The sequence below is a fragment of the Mesoplodon bidens genome (assembly GCF_964165515.1).
Source record: "Mesoplodon bidens genome assembly, chromosome: 13".
In the NCBI taxonomy this organism is placed as follows: domain Eukaryota; kingdom Metazoa; phylum Chordata; class Mammalia; order Artiodactyla; family Ziphiidae; genus Mesoplodon; species Mesoplodon bidens.
In genome coordinates, this window is record NC_138169.1 from 15,563,203 (window position 1) to 15,583,638 (window position 20,436).

At 54.4% G+C, this 20,436-nt stretch overlaps 1 protein-coding gene and 1 pseudogene across 2 annotated transcripts in view; both read left to right on the top strand.

The window, feature by feature from the left end:
* Positions 1-264: 264 nt before the first annotated feature.
* Positions 265-635, top strand: LOC308626703 (small ribosomal subunit protein uS8-like; annotated as a pseudogene). Its single transcript has one exon. The product of its transcript is annotated as a small ribosomal subunit protein uS8-like (transcript).
* Positions 636-3,011: 2,376 nt separating this feature from the next.
* Positions 3,012-20,436, top strand: part of DTX1 (deltex E3 ubiquitin ligase 1) — a 38,378-nt gene continuing 20,953 nt past the window's right edge. Inside the window, exons 1-2 of the mRNA XM_081253041.1 lie at positions 3,012-3,138; positions 3,639-4,593. Of these exons, the coding sequence (XP_081109167.1) occupies positions 4,335-4,593 (259 nt within the window). The 5' untranslated portion in view covers positions 3,012-3,138; positions 3,639-4,334. The remainder of the gene's footprint in view (positions 3,139-3,638; positions 4,594-20,436) is intronic.

The window sequence follows — 20,436 nt, forward strand, 5'->3', positions numbered from 1 at the left end:
ATCTCTGTGTCTCCACAGATAGCCTAGTGCCTGGCTCATGGGCTGGGTCTGGTATTTTTTGGATGGATAGATGGACAGATAGATGAGTGGATAGATGGATGGAGGGATGGGTAGGTAGGAGAAAGGGAGGGAGGGAGGGTACTTGTACAGCTGAATGTACAGATGAGTGGACGGACGGATGGATGGATAGTTGGATGGACGGATGGATGGATAGGAGAACAAAAAATGAGTCATCTCTTTCTGCCATATTCCCCTGCTGCTATAATGGTGCACATGAACGTCCTGGCCAATGCTCTTAAGAGCATCAACAATGCTGAGAAGAAAGAAAAACTCCAAGTTCCTTTAGGTCATGCTCCAAAGTCATCGTCTGGTTTCTAATTGTGATGATGAAGCATGGCTACATCAGCAAATTTGAAATCACTGATGATCACAGAGCAAGAAAGTCAGTGTGAAGCTCACACATGGGTTAAATAAGTGGGATCAGCCTCGGATTTGACGTGTCACTCAAAGATCTGGAAAAGTGGCAGAATCATCTTTTCCCAACTCACTGTACTGATGACCTCAGCTAGTATCATGGCCTCAAGGAAGCAAGACAGAAACACACAGAAGACAAAATCCTGGGATTCTTCTACTAGGGATGCCATACGTATATACAATACATTTTTAAAAGAGTTCAGGATGGATTGCTTTTCTTCTGTTGGCTTCTCCACTGGTGTCTGAGTACCTCCCCAGTGGATTGTGAGCTCCCTGAAGGCCAGATTCCTTTCCCCTCCTTGGAATCCCTGTCTCCCAGGATGCCTGGGGAGCAGGGTTTTGTACTTCCAGACGCTCCACAATCCAGTTGAGAGGGGCCATTAGGGCCACGCTGCACCAGATCCTCAGGTGGTTGCCATTCATTCGTCGCTGAACAAACACCTTGGCAGTACGGTGATGTGGGTGGTGCAAAAGGGTTTGGGATTCAAATCCCAGCTCTGCCGCTCACTCCCTGTGGGAACTTGGGCAAGCCACCTAACCCCTTTGAGCTCCAGGAGATTTTTTCTACCTGTAAAATGAGGACAATACTACCTACCCTGCAGGACAACTGTGAAGAGGAGCGAGCATTATGTAAGTGCCTTGGCACATAGTAGGCACTCAATAAACGACAATGCTTATGTAATAAACACCAGCCACACCACACAAAGATGAACAAGGCACAGTCTCTGATCTCATGGATGTCTCACTCTAGCAGAGACAGATTCCACTGAAGCGGCTAGTTGTGATATAGGGTGTCACATCAAGGTATGTGCAAAGGAACACAGAGGAAGATGGGATGAGTTCAGAGAAGGTTTCCTGGACGAGGTGACACTTAGTCAGACCTTAAATAGCATTATACAGTCTGGAGTCTTGGCTTCTTCTTTCCAACTTGCTGCTAAATTTCCATGTGACCTTGAGCCAGTTTCTTCTCTACCCTGAGGTCCAGATCCCCTTCTGTAACATAAGGTTGTTCAGCATCAGCTCCAAATCTTTTGGGTCACAGCCTCGTTTGAGAAAAATCTGATGAAGCCAGAGCCCTTCTGGAAAAAATGCACAGACATATAAGTTTGCCTGTAAATGGGAGGACAGGGCTCGTGGACCCCTGGAAAGCCATTGGTGAACCCTAGGCTAAAATCCCAGAGCTCAGCCATCCTGTTGGAGCGGTAGCACTGCAGAGCTGGCTCTATACAGAGCCTCTGTCTTTAGCCTGCAGCAGGCAGAAGCAAACAGAATCATGCCCAACCTGGAAGAGCCCCTTGAGCACTGGACAGCAGGAGATAGCAGGGGTCCCGGGGCGCAGTGTCGGGGAAAGATCACTCCAGCTGTCTGGGGAGCCAGAGTTCGGTTCTGGGAAAGCTCCCCTGAGCAGTCTGCCCCTGACCTTGCCTGGTTCATCACCAGCTGCCCTGGAGAGGAAGAGGAGCGTGGGCTGCTCTGGACAGGCTCCCAAACAGGCCACTGACCTCCGTCTGCCACCCAGGCTGGAGTTCCCGGACGCATCCTTCATCTTCCCTAATCTAAACACCCGCGGGCCCCGGGTGGTCCATCCCCCTCCAAGATGATGTGTGTTCTCAGTTGCATTCAGCCTGCCAGAGGAGGGAGAGCTGGTCATTCCATTAACACTTGAGCTGCTACCACCGCCTGCCTCCTTTTCCATCCAGCCAACCCTCACCAAGCATTTATCAAGCACCTGTTGTTTGCAGGCATCCCTTAATGAGATGACGGAGGGCCTACCCTTACCTTCCTCCAAGGTCTCTGCCTCCTGGCCTAGGTCCACCCCACCCTCCTGGAGGCAAGATGTTGTTGCCATCCCACTTACCTGGAGCGGGTTAGTTGCCTTGGGGGAGTGGGCTCTCGGCTGGCTAACTGGGTACCGGGAGGAGGACCGGCGCTGGGTGCTGTCTGGGCACTGCTCTAAGCTGCGGTGTGATCCTGGGCCTATTTCTTACCCTCTATGGGCCTCAGTGGTCTCATACTTACACTTCAGATTCTATGATTCCCTCTGCCAGCCCCTCCTCACTCCCCTCCCCCAGAATAGTGGAAGGAGAAAAGAAGCCTACCCTAGAACACTTTAAGATCTTTCTTTAAACAATCTCTGGATCGTATTCCATCATTCGTTCAAGCATTTATTGAGCATCTATTCTGCACCAGGCCCTGGACTGGGCAACTGGAATGTAAAGATGACTAAGATTCAAGCAGGCGTTCCAGTGCACACCCCACTCCATGCCTTGCATCCTGCTTGGGTCAGGAGACCTCGTGGGGTTCCAGGTGGGCCTAGCCGAGGATATGGGGCGCCCGGCGACTCGCGTGTCAGCGCCGCTGGCGCTTAGGGCCGCGATCTGTCTCCTCCCCTTCCTCCTTCTCCGCCCCCTCCCCCTTCCCTCCCCTGAGCACGGCCGAGGCCGCCTCCCACCCGCGGGATCCCGGCGGCCGGCAGCAGGCTCACGCGTCCGTCGGTCGGCAGGGTAGTCTGTAAGCGTGCCGTAAGCCCAGCGCCCCGGAGCGCGGCCTGGGAGGCAAAGGGCACGGAGGGGGGACAGCGGCTCCCTCCCACTCCGGGGGGAGCCCAGGAGGCGGTGGTGCCGAAGCGTGAACCGGAGAACAAGGCAGAGCAGAGGAGAGGCGGTGAGAGCGCGGGGTGCTTAGGGACCCCACCCCCGGCTCCTTTGCGAGGCCCGCGCGCGCTCTGGGGAGGTCTGGGCTGGGGAAGGAGGGCTGTTCCCCCAGGGAGGGAGGCATAGACGATCCAGCTCCCGGCTTCGCCTCCTCGGTGACGCGACCCCCGAGGGGCCCTGGGCCGAGCCTGCAGCGCCGCGCATCCTGGCACATCCCCGCGCACCCTCCTGCATCCCTCGGCCAGGAGCGGGCCCCGGGGGAGGGGAGCGCTCAGGGAGCTGAGGAGGGGGCGCAGCAGGCGAGGAGTTTCGGGAAATCGCGCCCCCGGCCCCAGCCCTCCCTTCAGGCCTGCCCCAAGGGAGCGCGACCAGGCGACCCCCTTTAGCCCCCCTTGCTGCCCCCCCCCATCGGTTCCCCATTGTTCTCAACCCATCGCTCTCCCGGGAAGGGGGGAGGGGGTGCCGCGCTCTATTCTTAAAGGGCCCTCTCCCCTTCTTGTCTCCTGGCAGGTCGCGAGCACGAGTGGGGTGGGGCGTGCCCACGGGCCCCCGCCCCCCTCTTCCCCCAGCCCAGCTCCGGAGCCGCAGGCCCGGCCGGAGGGCAGGGAGTACGCGCCGCACCCCTCCCCCGTGCGTTCTTCAGCCACCCAGGCCTTCCAGGACGCCGTGGATCGGGGACAACGGGGACAGGGACGCCCCCTTCAGCGGGAGCCGTCGGGGGGGGCGGACCTGAGACAAGGCAAGCAGCCCCACTGGAGCCAGGCGCAGGGTCTGGGACGCAGTGGGGAGCGCAGAGGGCTGGGGCCGGGCCTCCTGGTGACAGGCCCTGCTCGGCCAGGAAGAACGGGAGACCAGCAGGAAAGAGCCCGGACCTAGAGTAGAGGCGGCTGCTTCACTCCCTTATCGGAGCCCAGGGAACCAAGGAATCTAGAGCACCGCTTTCCCCATCGTGAGAAAGACACTTGCTCTCCAGAGCACCACCTTTATCTGAGACGGCTCTGCGGGAAGGGGTCTTGGAGCCTGGAACACCAGCCCACACTCCTTTAACTGAGGCCTCTGGGCCTCAGAGAGGGCCGGGAGTTAGAAAAGAGGCCGGAGAGTCCTTGCTGCCCCCCTGGAGAGAGAGGAAGTTCCCCACCTGCTCCCAGGCCCAGGAGGAGCTGGGCCAGTACTAGTAGGGTCCTGGCCCCTGAGCCAGCAGCGGCCATGTCACGACCAGGCCAGGGGGTGATGATGCCCGTGAACGGGCTGGGCTTCCCACCGCAGAACGTGGCCCGGGTGGTGGTGTGGGAGTGGCTGAATGAGCACAGCCGCTGGCGGCCCTACACAGCCACCGTGTGCCACCACATCGAGAACGTGCTCAAGGAGGATGCCCGTGGTTCTGTGGTCCTGGGGCAAGTGGACGCCCAGCTGGTGCCCTACATCATCGACCTGCAGTCCATGCACCAGTTTCGCCAGGACACAGGTGAGTGGACTCGCTACCCTCCCCACCCCACCACCACCTTCACCACCACAATACCGCCTTTCTTTTCATGGCGGGATGCTGAAATGCCCCCCGGCATCCCTGAACAGGGAGCACAGAACTGCGGAAGGCCAATCTGCTGATCCGACGCCCCTCCCCCTAAAAGGGACAGTCTAGCAAAGTCCTGTTGAAGACCTGGGTTCCGATCCAGCCTCTCATATTAGGAGTGGGGCTGTCGGCAAGTTACATCACCTCTCTGAGCCTCTGTTTCCTCATCTGCAAGATGGATGGGTCAGTGTCTCTCACAGCTGTGTGAGGATCCAATAAAATTGTGCTCACTGAGCAAAGAACCTAGAAGATCATTAGCGCTCAATCATCATAGTAAAAAGGCTTTTCATGCACTTCCTCATTTGATTTTTTCCAACTGTTACAGCCAGTCTTACTATTATGTTAGTGGTAGTAGTGGTAGTAGTAGCCATCCCATTGTACAGATGAAGAAACTGAGTCTCGTAGAAGTTGAGTGATTTAAACTTAAAGCTGGGATTTAAGCCCAGTTGATTTCCAGAACTGATATCTTATATTGGCTCTAAGTATTGGTATTGTTGGGGTGATGTGATGGTGATTGTAATGATGGGGGCGGTGAGGGTGTTGGTGGTGTTGATGGTGGGGCGGGTAATGATGGAGAAGATAGTGTCGGTGGTAGTATTGTGGAATTTGTGGTGGTGGTGTTGATGGTTGTGTTGGTGGTGGTCTTGGGAGTGGTGTGATGGTAATGATGGAGAGGATGAGGTCGGTGGCAGTCTTGGTGCTGTGTGATAGGTGACGACGGTGATAAAAATGGGGAGGTCCCACTCTCAGCATTTTTGTTTGCCACCACTGCGGAGATGTCCCTGAGTCATTGTTGCCTGGTGGTCTCTACGACAAGCTTGGTGGGCAGTGGGGAATGGTGAGGTCCTGCCTCATGGAAGCTGCCAAGGAATCCTTGGCATGTTCACCCCCAAGGACCAGCTGATGGAGGTTTGAGGGAATTACAGTGAATCCTTAGATAACAAAACTGCATGTAACAACCTTGGGGACAGTAGGACACTTTCCTTCTCTCTTAGAGCTGGGCTGTCCAGTATGGTAGCCACTAAGCCCATGTGGCAATTTAAATTTACATTTAATTAAAATTAAGTAAAATTTAATTCCTCGGTCTCCCTAGCCACATTTCAAGTGCTCAATAGCCGCATGTGTCTTGTGGCTACTGTATTGGACAGCATAGATCCAGAACATCACCATCACCAAAGAAAGTTCTAGTGGATAGCTCTGCTCTAGAACATTGCTTGGTGCCTACAGGGTGGTCAGCAAGTGTGGAAACACAGGCTAAATCATAACAGATGGTTTGTTGATGTTAATTTTCAGTACGTCTGTGTTCCAAAACACCAGGTATTGGCAGCAGTCGCTGGTGGTACCAATGGTTCATTCGTGCCATCATCGATTTACTGACCTCCTGTTGGTGTCAGACCCCGTGCTAAGCCCTAGAATACTGCAAGGAGCAAGACAGCCAAGGTCAGGGAATTCCCTGGTGGTCCAGGGGTCAGGACTTGGCGCTTTCACTGCCGTGGCCCCGGTTCAATCCCTGGTCAAGGAACTGAGATCCTGCAAGCCATGCAGCACGGCCAGAAAAAAAGAAAAAAAGACAGCCAGGGTCCTTAGGAGAGGTCTATTTGTGGAGGACCTATGCTGGAGATTCCAATGTAGTCGGCAAGTAAGCAAACACATAACCACACAGATAATCAGTTGCAGGTCTGAGAACATGAAATAAACTTGGTCTAGGAGTGGTCAAGAAGGCTAATCTGAGGAAGTCAGGTTTGAATAGAAATCTAAAGAATGAGTGTGGGAGACAGTGTTCCCAGCAGAGGGAACAGCCAGTGCAAAGGCCCTGTGGTGGGAAGGAGCAGAGTACGTTCAAATCCATTGCGTTTGGAGGGCAGTGGATGAGGGGGAAGGCGGTACAAGACGAGGCTGGGGCAGGGACCAGACATACAGCACTGGACAGCCATGAAAAGGGCTTTGGAGTTTACCCTGAGAGTAGAGGAAGTCACCATTGAGTCCTGGCGCCAATTCTTCCAGAGGCAGAGTCACTGATAGCGAATTGCTAGGCGTCCCCTGCCCCATTCTCTCTGGTTTATCCTGGAACTGTCTCTGATGGAGGGCAGGGGTCTGACAGCAGAAGCAGTGTGTTTTCTCCTTGGCTCGGTGGTCTGCATTCTGTAGGTTCAAAGCGACTGGGGGGGCGGGGGCGGATTTTCCAGGGCGTGACTTATGGTCCTCAGAAGCAGCGAAAGCCCCACCCGAGGTTGCCAACTTGGCCACTTTGCCTTTGATCTCCACACTCCTGTTCTGGGCTCCTTTTCTATCCCCACACCCCCACTTGGGCTCCTAACGCCCCAAACTCCCTCCATTCCCCCTTTCAGCAGGTCCCTTACTCTCAATGGCACCCCTCTTATGGGTCAGCCTCACTGGATCCCCCAGAAGTTCAGCTTCAGTTGTCTTCCCACTGCCCCCTCCGGGAGCTGCTCACTCCACACCTGCCCCCTGTTTGCCGGAAAAGGGAAAAAAAATACTCATCCCTCCAAAGGCCCCTGGGAGCCTGCCAAGACCCCCCAGCAAGGGAGGAAGGCCTGGAAACCTATGGGGCCGGCAGGGGACCTAGGATGCCTGGAAAACTGCTAGAGGGAGGGGCAAGATGTCTCCCACCAGACGTGTTATAATGTGATCGCCCACTCCTCCCAGGAGCAATACAAAGTCAAGGAAGGACATCTTGTCCTCATAGTTAATGGTCCAGGAAAGAGCCTCAAGCAGGCGTTGTCACCTGTCCAGACCTCAGTTTCCACATCTATGAAATGGGCAAGAGTATCACTTTGCTAGCAGGACTGTTGAGTTGATGGAGAGAACCACACATGTTATTTTATCCCACAGACCTTAACTAATTACCCACATGTGCCTAGCATGTGCTGAACACTACAGATGCATGAACGATGAGTTGGAGATCCTAAATCTTGAAGATCATGGTACACAGACACACACACACACAAACAATATAAAGCTGTAAAACCCAAAGCTCACGTGCATGTACTGAAATGAACACAACCTCTCTCTAGATTTTCTAATTGTAAAATTCTTGACAGGTTCGTTGAAGCTGAACTTTAAGTTGTTGTGGGAGGGTAGCAGCAAATGCCCCAGCACCCTGGCTTTGGAGCTGCAGACTTTCTGATAAGGTCAGATAGTAAATAGTTTAGCCTCTGTGGGCCCTACAGTCTCTATTGTAACTGCTGCTATAGCTTAACTCTCCTGCTGTAGTTTGAAAGCAGCCAGACAGTATGCAAATGAATGAATGCGTCTGTGTTCTGATAAAACTAGTTGCAGCCACTGACATTTGAATTTCATATCATTTTCACGGGTCATGAAATCTTTTTTTTTTTCCCAACCATTTGAAAATGTAAAAACCACTCAGCTCGTGAGCTGTGCAAAAGCAGGAAACCGGTGGATTTGACCCCCGGGCTGCAGTTCACCAACCCCTGCCCTAATACATTCTTAACCTGCCCATGGGGTAGGAGAGCAGTGGTGCCATGGGATGCCCAGTGTGGCCTATACAGAAATACTCGCCTCGTGGCATGTGCCGAGGTGCACACGTGTGTGCATACACACACACAGCACCAATCTGCTCGACCCACAAATGCCCTGTCTATATGCCTGTCATGCGGCCAGCGGAAGAAAGCCCAGATGTCAGGCTTGGACCACAAGGGAAGGGCCAGGCCTGGTCCCATGGGGGCTGCTGTTTGTTCAGCTGGTGCCCCATCACCTCTCCCCTGCTGGGCTGTTTTCATCACTCTCTACAGGGGGTGAGGTTCCCTTTGAAGCCCAGCAGGTCTGGAACCTAAGTGGCAGGGATGCTGTGACCCTGGTGTTCCTTTCACAGGCATATGACCTAACCAATTCCTAGGCAATTTCCAGATTTCTCCATGAGCTCACATGGCTGGGGGCAGGGGGAGGGCCACCTTTCGGACTGACTGGTGACGCCCGTTCTCTTCTCCCACCGCTGCTGGGGGCACTTATGGCTGCCTTCTGCCCATTCTGCAGATGGGACAGCTGAGGCTAGGTGAGGCCAGGCTGGGGACCATCCACAACTGCTGTCCCCACGACTCAAAGCACAGCTGTGCCTGGCACTCCCAAGCTGTCAGGCTGGAGTCACAGGTGGTGGCTGGTTTCAGCATCTTCCAAGCCTACATCATCCCTTCTCTGGGTAGCTGGGGCTCCACTCAGCCCTGGTGCCCTTATGGGAACCTCCTGTCTGAAGACACACTTAGGCTGTTGGAGACCAGGTGAGGCCACCCAGTGGGAAGAGCAGCCATCACTGGGGAAGGCACCGCCAGAATTTAGACTCCTAGGCAGGTCGTTATATCGATGGAGAGACAGAGGCCCAGGGAGGGTGAGTGGCTTGCCCGAAGTCACACAGTCGATCACTCTTCTGGAACCCAGGCCTCTCAGACAGGTCTCAAGGTGGAGAATAAGGTGACATTCAATGAGCCAGCTGAGAAAGTCCGCTCCCCCTTCTCCCTTGAGAGCTCTGACTTGTTGCCAGATTCTGTACCAAAGCAGGAACAGCCTGTGCAACCCCAGAGGCCTCCAGGGCCCAGCTACCCGGTTACAGGACCCCTTGGGACCCTCTCACAGACAACCTGGAGGGCCCCAAGGGGCTGGGCCTGACACCAGGGACAAGAAGGACGATGTGCGTTTGGACTGGGTGGGGTCCGTCCACTGGTGGCCGCAGGTCCAACTAGTCCATACGTGGGTGTCTCCCACCACCACCTGTCACACTGCCTGCATCTCCACCCTTACAGATCCATCCTTTTGCCTCTGGCTGCTTGTCTGGTTCCTGGAGTCTCTTCTGGTATCATAAATTCATCATCACTTTTATTGGACAGTCATTGGTGCCTGCTCAGTACCAGGCCCTGAGCTGGTTCCTAGGAACTCAGAAAGAAGGACAAGACCCCTGCCAAACTGATTTCAGGGTATAGTGAAAGCAAAGACAAATATCAATACATATCATGGGAATGGCAGTTGAACTCCTGGATTCAGATATAGATCTGAATTCCAGCCTGGCCCCTTGCTGGCTGTGTGACCATGCGCAAGCCCCTTAACCTCTCTGAGCCTCAGATTCCTGCTCTGTAAAATGGGAATAAGAATAGTTCCTACGTGAGAGGATTATTACCGTGAGGACTGAATGAGATAATGCAGGTAAAAGCATGGAGAATATTACTTTGCTCATAGTACTCACGTTGAAGTAGGAAAAAGACCTAAATACCTCATAGGAGAGGTACAGGTTGCCCTTGGCCAAGTGGTGTGGGCAGTGTGTGCCTGGGGCCTCTGAGATGGAGGACTTTCTGGAGGAGGAATCCTCCAAGACTCTGTATGGTTTGAGGAACACTTCTGGCTAGAGGAAACCCAGGCCTGAGTGGAAAACGGAGGCAGTGACAGAAGTGGGAAGAGGTAAGGAGAGGAAGGGAGGCCTCTTGAGTCCCACCGGGCATGGCCGGGCTGCCAGCTGTCACCCTTTAGCGGCCAGGCCCCAGGGGACCCAGAGTCACACTGCAGGACCAGCCTCGTTAATCATGGGCCCTTGGAGGCCAGAGCTGAAGCAGGCTGGGCAGGGGCTGATGCAGGCCCTTCCTGACCCATTCTATACCTAGGAAAGGTGAGGCTCAGAGGGTGGGGAGCCACCTGCCCAAGCTAGGAAGAGATGGATCAGAGATTCAGATCTAGGTGGTCTGCAGCGCCCACCCTGCGCCAGGCCTGGCTGCCCCAGCACCTTGGACAGCGCCGCCCACGGCTGGACCACTCCTGTGGGGTGTGGGTGTGAGAGATCCTGGATCAAATCCTCCTCATAGCCTCTTCTCTCTCCTCTCATGTACCCTGCCTCTCCTGCTCCCCTCTCCATCCTCTCCTGCTCTCTCCCACCGCCTCGCTCCTCATCGGTCCAAGGGAGCTAGGGTCTGACCTAGAGATGAAGGAGGTGATGGAAGCTGTGATGCGGAAGTGTGGGGCTGGAGCAGGGGAGGTGATGGGGAAGGTGATGAGAGCCGTGGAGCGGGGAGGGGCTGGGGAGGCGATGGGGACTCTGACTGGAGCTATTGATGGTGGGGTGGAGTTGGGGGTGTGATAAAGGGGGCCGTGATGGGGAGGGTAATAACGGCTGTGATGGAAGGTAGCGAAGAAGGTGATAAGGAGTGAAGGAGGAGGCATGGGGGTTCTACAGAGGGGTGATGGGGGATGTGATGGGAGGGTAATGAGGAGGGGCCAGGATGGAGAGGTGATGGGGCAGGACTGGTCACAGCGGAGCTGCCCATTCAGGCTGTGGGCAGGGGGATCCCTAGCTCCCTCCTCAGTGTGGTATGTTCAGGGTATGGAAGGTGCCCAGGGCCCTCCCACGCCTCCCTCCCCCGACATCTGTGTCTCCCTGGGCCTCCCTCCTTCCTCTCACTCCTGCATCACACCCAGTGGTAGCCACTCCGCAGGACAGCCTCCAGGTCCCAAGACTGTTGCCCCACCCCATGAGTCCCCCTGGCCTCCCAGTCCACAAAGGCACCCCACCAGCTGCCAGCTGCCCTTGGTTGATACCAGCTGAGAGCAAGGGGACCCAAATCTGGAACTGGCTGCCTCAGGGAGCCTTGTTGGTGAGGCCCAGGCTCTAGATTCCCTCCTTCGCAGCTCTCTGGTAATTGTGGGGTGGGGTGAGGGTGTGAGGGGGTGCTGGCTTTTGACTTTGGGTAAACCACACTCTCTCCATGAGCCTCAGTTTCCTCCTCTGTAATATGGGCCCAACAACAGGACTATCTCATGGGATTGTGGTATTAATTTGTTCATTCATTCAGCAGCAATTTAATGAGCACCTGCTATGGGCCAGACACCGTCCTAGGCACTAGGGATGCAGCAGTGAACAGGACAGATACAAATCGCTGCCCTCAAAGCCTTGTGTTTTGGTAGGGGTGATGGGCATGATACAGGAGGCCAGACACCGAGGAGGTCTGGGATATGGGGCTGTTCCTGATCTTTGGGCTCCAGGAGCAGGGAGGCTGGAGACTGAGTCTCCCCCAGGTCCTGTGTAGCTGCATCCTTGCTCTGTTACCCTGGCCAAGCACATCTCCCTCTCTGGGCTCCTCCCATCGTCCCTCTGGAGCTGCTCCAGGCTGCCACCTCCACCTGCCTGAATAGCAGTGGCAGGCGGGTGATGGGCGATGGGAGGGAGTCTGGCACTGGGCCGTGGAGCTGAACGCCCTGAAATGCAGAACAAAGGAGGAAGCAATCAAAGAAGGCAGCGCTGGTGACCGGGACAGTCCTGCCAGCAGCTGCAGCGTAGCCACCTCTTCTGCCGGTGACAGGCTGGGCCCCGCCGCCACTGAGCCTTTGTCCCCTCTCCTGCCCACTGCAAGCAGGGTTCACCTGAAATTGCACATTTTGGAGCTCTCCCCAGGTTCCTCTCTTCTAGGGAACAAAGGTTCTTTCATGCCAAGGTGTTAGTCACCTGGGGCTGTGAAAATAAGAGTCAAGGAGCCTGGGGTCAACATCTATCTCTAAGTTGTAGGTGATTTGGACAAAGCCGCTTTCGCTTTCTGGGTTCCAATTTCCCCATCTAGAAAGAGGCTGAAAATTCAGATGCTTCCAGGGCCCAGGCAGCCAATAGAAGTGTGTGCAGTGGCTGGGGAGGTAACGGCATTCAACTGTTGTTCTCTAGTACCTGGTACACAGTAGGCACTCAGTAAATACTTGAAAACATGAATGGAGTGACTGTGACTCAGCTTCTGCTAACTGTTGCCAAGAAGACCAATCCTTGGGGCTGCCTCTTTGGATACTTGGTGATTTTTGAAATCCAGACTTGAGTGAGTCCACCCCAGTTTTTAAATGCCTGGTCATTATGTTTACAAGATGTAAATAGCGTGGCGCCCAAGACAAAATCAAATTCACCCTCAACTTGCAGTCTCCAGCCTAGTCATTTGTAGTCCTCAGGTAGGTTCACTTGTGTGTATTTGGTCATTCATTCATTCACCCACTCATTCATTCATTTAGCTAGCATTTTCCAAGTACCTACTTCCCTGTGCTCCTGGCTATGAAGGGATGCTAAGGTGGCTGAAAGCCAGCCCAACCTTTGAGAGGCTTCCAAGTTGGAGGGAACAGACGCCTCAACACTTAGTGAGCTCTGTGCTTTAATGGTGGTACTGTAGGTGGAAGGTGCTATGTGAGTCCCAAGGAGGGAGTGATCCTCCCTGAGGATGGCAGAGAAGATTTTAAGAGGACAGTGCTTGAGCTGAACCATGACAAGTGTGTAGGAACTCGGCAGGGAGGGAAGTGGGGTGGTGTGGGTTGAAGGACATTCCAGACAAGAGGGAACAGCACGTGCAAATACACAGAGGCATAGCCATGCGTGATGTGTTCAGAGAATAACTAGAAGTTTGGTGTCGTTAGAGTGTGAGGCTGTGCGGACAGCTTGTAATGGGCCTTGAAGATGAGCTAAAGAGCTTAGACTGATTCCTTCCTAAGGGCTCTAGGGAGCTATTGATGGCTGCTGGGCAGAGGAGTGATGTGGTCAGACTTGAGTTTGTGAAAGATCCTCTGGCTGCCTTGGGAGAATGCATTACAGGGTGCGAAAGGTGGAACCTGGGACATACGACGGAGGCTGCTGCAGTAGTCTAGGCAAGCAGTCATGGGGCTTGGACCAGGGTGGTGGCAGTGGAAGCGGGGGAGAAGTTCAAATCTGGCTGGGTTGAATCCTGGCTTAATAACTTAGCTGTGTGATTTGGGTAAATCACTTCACTTCTCTGTTTTGGCAATTGTACAAGGCAATGGTAATAATGGTACCTGTTCTGTAGAGTGTCATGTGGATTAAGAATTAACATGGGGCCTCCCTGGTGGCGCAGTGGTTGAGAGTCCGCCTGCCGATGCAGGGGATACGGGTTCGTGCCCCGGTCTGGGAGGATCCCATATGCCGCGGAGCGGCTGGGCCCGTGAGCCATGGCCGCTGGGCCTGCGCATCCGGAGCCTGTGCTCCGCAACGGGAGAGGCCACAACAGTGAGAGGCCCGCATACCGCAAAAAGAAAAAAAAAAAAAAAAAAAAAAAAAGAATTAACATGTGGGGCTTCCCTGGTGGCGCAGTGGTTGAGAGTCCGCCTGCCGATGCAGGGGACACGGGTTCGTGCCCCAGTCCGGGAGGATCCCACATGCCGCGGAGCGGCTGGGCCCGTGAACCATGGCCGCTGAGCCTGCGCGTCCGGAGCCTGTGCTCCGCAATGGGAGAGGCCACAACAGTGAGAGGCCCGCATACCGCAAAAAAAAATTTTTTTTAAAGAATTAACATGTGAAACACTTAGCGCAGTACCTGGCACAGAGCAGACCCTCTGTGAGTGTTTACCATCATGATGATGAGGAGGAGGAGGATGTCTGTTTCACAGATGAGGAAGCAGAGGCTTGGCAGGATCGAGGCAGCTGCCCAACACCACTGAGGGCTCCAGGAGATTCTGCTTCTTCTGCTTCCTACCCTCTCATTTCCGTCTCTCAGCTGCTGCTGCCGTGCCTGGGGGTCTGAACCCGAGTGTGTTGGAAGCCAGGTGACTGGGAAGCCACACACACAGCCCATAAAGTGGGCAAAGCCAGCTTGCAGCTCCCAGCAGCCTCCAGAGCGAGGGCCTTTTGAAACCAATTTGAAGGTGGTAGCCTCTCCGAGTGCCGTGCAGTCCCTCAGCCTTCCCCAGGCAGGGCTGGGGACCCCCTCCCCTCTCCTGCCCAGCTGCCAGCAGACCCTGGGGAGCCTGGGCCAGCTTCAAATGTGCAGAAACCGCTAATGGGCCGTGGCTCTGTTGACAAGTCCCCTGGGAGAGTCTGGAGGGAAACAGAACACTGCGGGATTATCGATCACAGGGCGGGAGGGAGAGGGAGGTGCCCCGGGTCCACAGACTGCAGTTCGAATCCCAGCCCAGCCACCACCCCCAGGTGGACCTCCAAGTCCTCTCAAGGAGCCTCAGTTTCCCCATCTGCCAAGTGGGGCTAACAATAGTGCACAAAACCTCTAGAGCTATTGCGAGGACTGGAGGGTGCACATAAGCCCTTAGCACAGTAGCTGGCACAGAAGAATTTGATAAAGCAGGATGACTATTGTTATTGCTGTCAGGGGGTTGGCCAGCCACGCAGATAATCAGTCGAGGGGTTAAGGGAGAGGGCCGCTATTCCAGAAGGCCATATAACAGTCTGGGTTTGAACCTCAGCTGTGTCCCTTAATTACCGTGTAACCTCCATGCCTCAGTTTCCTCCCCTGGAACGTGGGCTAGTACAAGTGGAGCAGTGAAAGGAACATCTGGAACCGGGTGGCCTTGGGATGGCTTCTGGCTGGACCACTTCCTTGCAGATAACCTTGGACATGTTCCTACCCTGCTCTGTGCCTCTATTTCCTTGCCTCTAAAATGGGATGGTGAATTCCCTGGCGGTCCAGTGGCTAAGACTCGGCGCTTTCACTGCCGGGGCCTAAGTTCCATCCCTTGTCAGGGAACTAAGATCCCTCAAGCTCCGCAGCATGGCCAAAAAAAAATAAAATAAAATGGGATGGTAATATCCCTACCTCATAGGGCCATTGTGAGGATTAAATGACTTCACATGAGCCTGGGCCACAGAAGTGTGTTCTCTGAGCGAGAATGAAGGTTATGATGACTTCTGGGTTGGGGGAGGAATCAGGAAACTACCCCATTGGGGCCTGGCATCCAGTGGGTGTTGAACTCATGCTTAACCCACTGCCCAACCCCCAGTCACAGGCCTCAGCCAGCAGCGGGACTCCCCCCACCTGACAGGATGTCCCATGACTGCCTCCCACGGGCCCCCCTTCCCGTCAGGGTCTGGGTGCCCCCAAACTGAGGTCACTTCCCTCCGGGAAGCCACCCCCAGAGGGAGTGGTTTGTTGCTGGGCCTTGGGACTGGCTCAGCCCAGGGAGGAACACTTTGGAGACTAGAGGGGCAGACAGGAGGGCTCAGAACCCTCCCGTCTCTCTACAGAGTCAGCTTTTTCTTAAAGCCAAAAGCTGGAGGGCTGAGACACCCACACACCCCGCCTTCAGGCAGAGGGGTCAGATCAGGACCACGTTCTCCAGCCAGAAACCTCTCACGGTGAAACAACTGAGGGCAAAGCTGAGGTAGTGAGTTCCCCGTCACTGGAGGTATCCTAGGCTGGGCTACCACTTGGCTGAGTTAAACCCCTTAGAACCAGTCTAACCTGGCCTTCCGTTTGCTCTGTGAATAAAGCATTATCCCCAACCCTCCCAAGATTTCACTCTTCTGGGACCTCAGCTGTCTCCTGGAAAACGGGAATAATTCTGGTCCCTCCCTAGAAGGAACCGTGTGAGGATAAAATGAGTTAGTGCAAGGAAAGTGCTGAACACAGCCTCTGGCACATAGTGGGGACTCAGTAAACGTTAGCTTTATTGGTATTGCTGTAGCTGCTGTCTTCCCCCACCGCCCCCCATCCCCCGTCCCCCCTCTCTGCTTCTCCCTGTTTCCTGGCCTAGCTCTCTCGTTCTCCCTGACTGTCCCTGACTATCTCAGTCTCTAGGCTTCAGGATTCTGTTTCTTTGTTTTAATATTTATTTATTTATGTATTTATTCTGGTTGCACTGGGTCTTAGTTGCGGCATGCCGGATCTAGTTCCCCGACCAGGGATCGAACCTGGGCCCCCTGCACTGGGAGCATGGAGTCTTACCCACTGGACCACCAGGGAAGTCCCAAGATTCTGTTTCTTTAAGTCTCTCTGCCCCCCAGTCTCCTGTATCTGCCTTAGCATTTCCCATTTTGATCTCGGCCCTCTGTGCATGTGTGTCTCTCTGTCTCTGTGCCTCTCTCTCCCTCTTTTTTTTTTTTTTTAAGATTTTTTTTTTATGTGGACCATTTTTTTAAAGTCTTTATTGAATTTGTTACAATATTGTTTCTGTTTTATGCTTTGGTTTTTTTGGCTGCGAGGCATGTGGGATCTTAGCTCCCTGACCAGGGATCGAACCCGCACCCTCTGCATTGGAAAGTGAAGTCTTAACCACTGGACCGCCAGGGAAGTCCCCTCTCTCCCTGTCTCTTGCTCCCCCCACCTGTGTCTTGATCTCTCTTTGGTTGTCTCTGCCCCAGGCATGAACTGGTCACTGGCTGCAGTGGCCGCAGCCGTCCCCACACCCAGTCTCCAGGGGCCCAGCTCCTGCAATCCTCCAGCTGACATTTGGCCAAAGCCCCTTTCCCCTCAGTTCAGCTGGAACAAGATTGGAATTTTTCAACCAAACATTCCTAAGAAACGAAGGAGGGGGTAGGGGGGACAGGGAACAAAAGCAGACACAGAAACAGGCCCAGAAATAGTACGTGCTTGACACAGGTTCCTAACTGCCATGGGGACACAGACCAGTGGTGGCCAGTGCAGCTGGGTACCCGTGAGGCCACAGAAGGGGAGTAGACACAGCAGAGCCGGTCCATGTTAGAAAGACCAGCCGTGCATCCAGGCCACCAGTCTGAGGCCCTTCACATCTCCCAGGCTGAGGAACCTCCAGCCTCATCTTAGACCCATTGTTCTGGCCGAAAATCTAGGCCAGGGCCACTGGGGAAGAGAAAGAGTGTTTCCGCTGCTGCTCCCTTGGAAATCTGGAGATCGCAGCCCAGGCAGGTCACCAGGGAACCAGCTGGCCCCCCTCGGCCTGGTCCACGGCCAGCGTGAGCTGGGAGGTGGACGGACAGGCAGGCAGGCAGCACTGGGCGCTTCAGGGTGCAGGGCCCAGCGGGGAGGACAGCAGCTGCCCTAATTACTCCAGCTCGCCAGGTTCCGATCTCGTTTGAAAAGGACTCCAGGGACGCAGCCTTTAATAACTACCAGTAAACAGGCAGGAAAATCAATACCTGCTAAATAGAGCCCTGGAGAGAGGGACGCCTGGGCCGGCTGGCCCTGAGCTGGCTGGGAGGAGCTCCCAGAGTCCTTTGTTACAGAGCTGGCCAATGCTGACCTTAGGAACCCTGTCCCTCCTTCCCCGGGGACCCCTTGTGCACTCTGGCCTCTGCTCCAGTCTGCACTCCCTCTCTATCAAGACCAGCCCCTCCTCTTTCCCACTCCCTCTGAGCCCCGACCTATGCCAAGTAGGTTGCCTGTTTCAGTTGCAGATGCCTCATTTGCGCCTTGTGCCTAGTGCTGGGAACAAAAACATAGATCTGACCTGGTCCTTGTCCTCCTGAAAGTCATCAACCAGTGAGGGAGATTAAGAACAAAAACAAATCACTTAATGATAGTGCAAAGATATACATGCAGTAGAAAGCTGCATGTGCTAGCTATAGCAGCAGAACGGAAAAGCACTTCCTGGAGGAGGTGGGCATGTAGAGGGTTTTGTTGGGTGAATAGGAGTTTGCCAAGTGTCCAAGGGCTGGGAAAAGGTGAATGTGGGTAATGTATATAATAATAACAGCATCTTAGCTAACATTCCTCAAGCACTTACTGTAGCCAAGAGCTCTGCCAAGCACCTATGATGTGCATTATCTTACTTTGCCCCACAGTAATTCCCTAGGGGTGGGTATTAATACCCCATTTGACAGATGAGGACACTGAGGCTAAATGTGGAGCCAGGACTGGCATATGGCCTGTGAGACTTCTGAGTTGTTTCTCTCAACCACTTCACTCTGCCCCTCCCGCCCCTGACCCTGGCCTGCCCAGCTCAAGACCTGGCACACAGAGGTGATTAAATATAGCAAGTTCCCACCCCCTGCCTTCCCATTCAGGGGTTACACCTTCCATGTAACACAGCACCCCAACCCTTAACTGGGAGGCTAATGGTGGTACTTTGGACACATCGGACCTGAAGATCATCTGTCACGAGCCCTCATTTTGCAGATGAGGAAACTGAGGCTCTAAGCGGGGGAGACCAGGACTCAGGAGCAGAGTGGGAACAGGAACCCAGATTTTCCCTCTAACTAATCCCCTCTCGGGCCTGCCCTGGAAGAACACCATTGTCAAGGAAAAAGTCAATATGCGCACGCTGCTAAATTAAAATGATAAAACAAACTGGAGAATGAGGCTGCCCTGGAGGCCTGGGAGGGGGCAGTTTTCATATGATTGACTGGCACATTACAGGAGCCCGGGGACTCCACGCCCACCACGCCTCTCTCATTACAGCTACAGCTCTGTGCCTCGACTTCCCCAGCTCTCGGAGTCTGGGAGGTTGGCAGGGAGCAGTGGGTAGCCCGTAGCCCTTGGGCTTCGAGCAGAGGACTAGCTGTTTCAGCCCTGGGTCAGGACCCAAGTGAAGGTCAGATAGAGTCTGTGTCCAGGAGAGAGAAGCTTAAGCAAGGCAGGGGAAGGAGGGGGTCCTCAGGATGGACCATGATGGGTCCTCATCCATCTGGCTGCAGATTCCAGGGCCAGGCACCCTGGGGTTTTGCCAGTTGACAGTGGAAACACTCCCCATGTAGGGAGGGCCCACTGCGTGCTAGGCACTGTGCTAGGCGCAGAGGATAGAGCCTTGAGTAAAGCAGGCAAGACCCCTGACTTTGTACGGGGGAGACAGAGTAAAGCAAGTCTGCAGATGAATGTATCATGCAGGTAGCACTGAGTGCCAGGAAGAGAGAGAGAGCAAGGGAAGAGGATGGCGTGGAGGGCAATGGAAGGGTGGCGTTTCCAGTGAGGGGATGTTTGAACAGAGACCTAAAAGAAAGGAGGGGGAAAACTGTGAGAACGTCTGCGAGTGGCTAGGTCATATTCCAGGGGGAGGGGACAGCAAATGCAAAGGGCCTGAGGCTGGACGTTGCTTCAGATGTTTGAGGAACAGCAGTGGGGCCAGGGAGTGAGTGAGAGGTGGGCTTTATAGACCTGTGGGACTTTGTAGAGGCTTTATAGACAATGTGGTGCTTTGTAGGTCATGGCCAGGACTTTGACTCCAAGTAAGCAGGGAACCACGGGAGAATTTTGAGCCGAAGAAGAACGTGATCTGACTTGCACTGAATGAGATCCCTCTGGCTGCCGTGTGGGGAAGAGACGACAGAAGGCAAGGACTGAAGCAGTGACCAGTAATGAGTCTACTGCAATAGTCCAGGCAAGAGAAACACAGTGGCTTGGACCAGGTCGATTTGGTGCGATGGGGAGAGGGAGAAGTGGTCAGATGTGGGATGTATTTGAAGATAGAGACCACTGGATTTACTGATAGATTGGACGTGGGGTGTGACATGAGAAGTCAGGGATGGGTCCAAGGATTGGGGGCTTGGGGCTTGAGCAAAAGGAAGGATGGAGCTGCCAGTAACTGCAACAAGGAAGGCTTCAGGAGGAGCAGGTTTGGGGTGGAGGAAGATCACAGCTCCGCTCTGGCAGAGCTGAGTTTGGGAAGCCCATTGGACCTGCATGGAAAGGTGCAGAGGGAGCGTCTGGATACACAAGTCTGGCTCTAAGGGGAGAGGATATTGGAATCATCAGAGTAGAGACACTATTTGTCTTGATGGATCCTTTTAGCAACCTTATAAGGAAGGTCTGCTTGTGCCCGTTTTAGAGATGATAAAACTGAGGCTCAGAGCCATTGAGTCGCCTGACCACAGACACACAGCTGGAAAGTTGGGCAGTTGGGGCTTGAAATGAGGTCTGTCTGCCTCCCAGCCCTGGTGCCCCACCCAGACCCTGTGCTCTGTGGGTACTCTCACCAAATCCTCCCAGCAGCCCCGTGTGAGAGGGGCTTATCATCACCTTCATTTTCGAGATGGGGCCACCGAGACTTAGGGAGACTTAAGGGACTTGCCCACAGTTGAGGAGCAGTCAAGCATGCAGCCTTCCT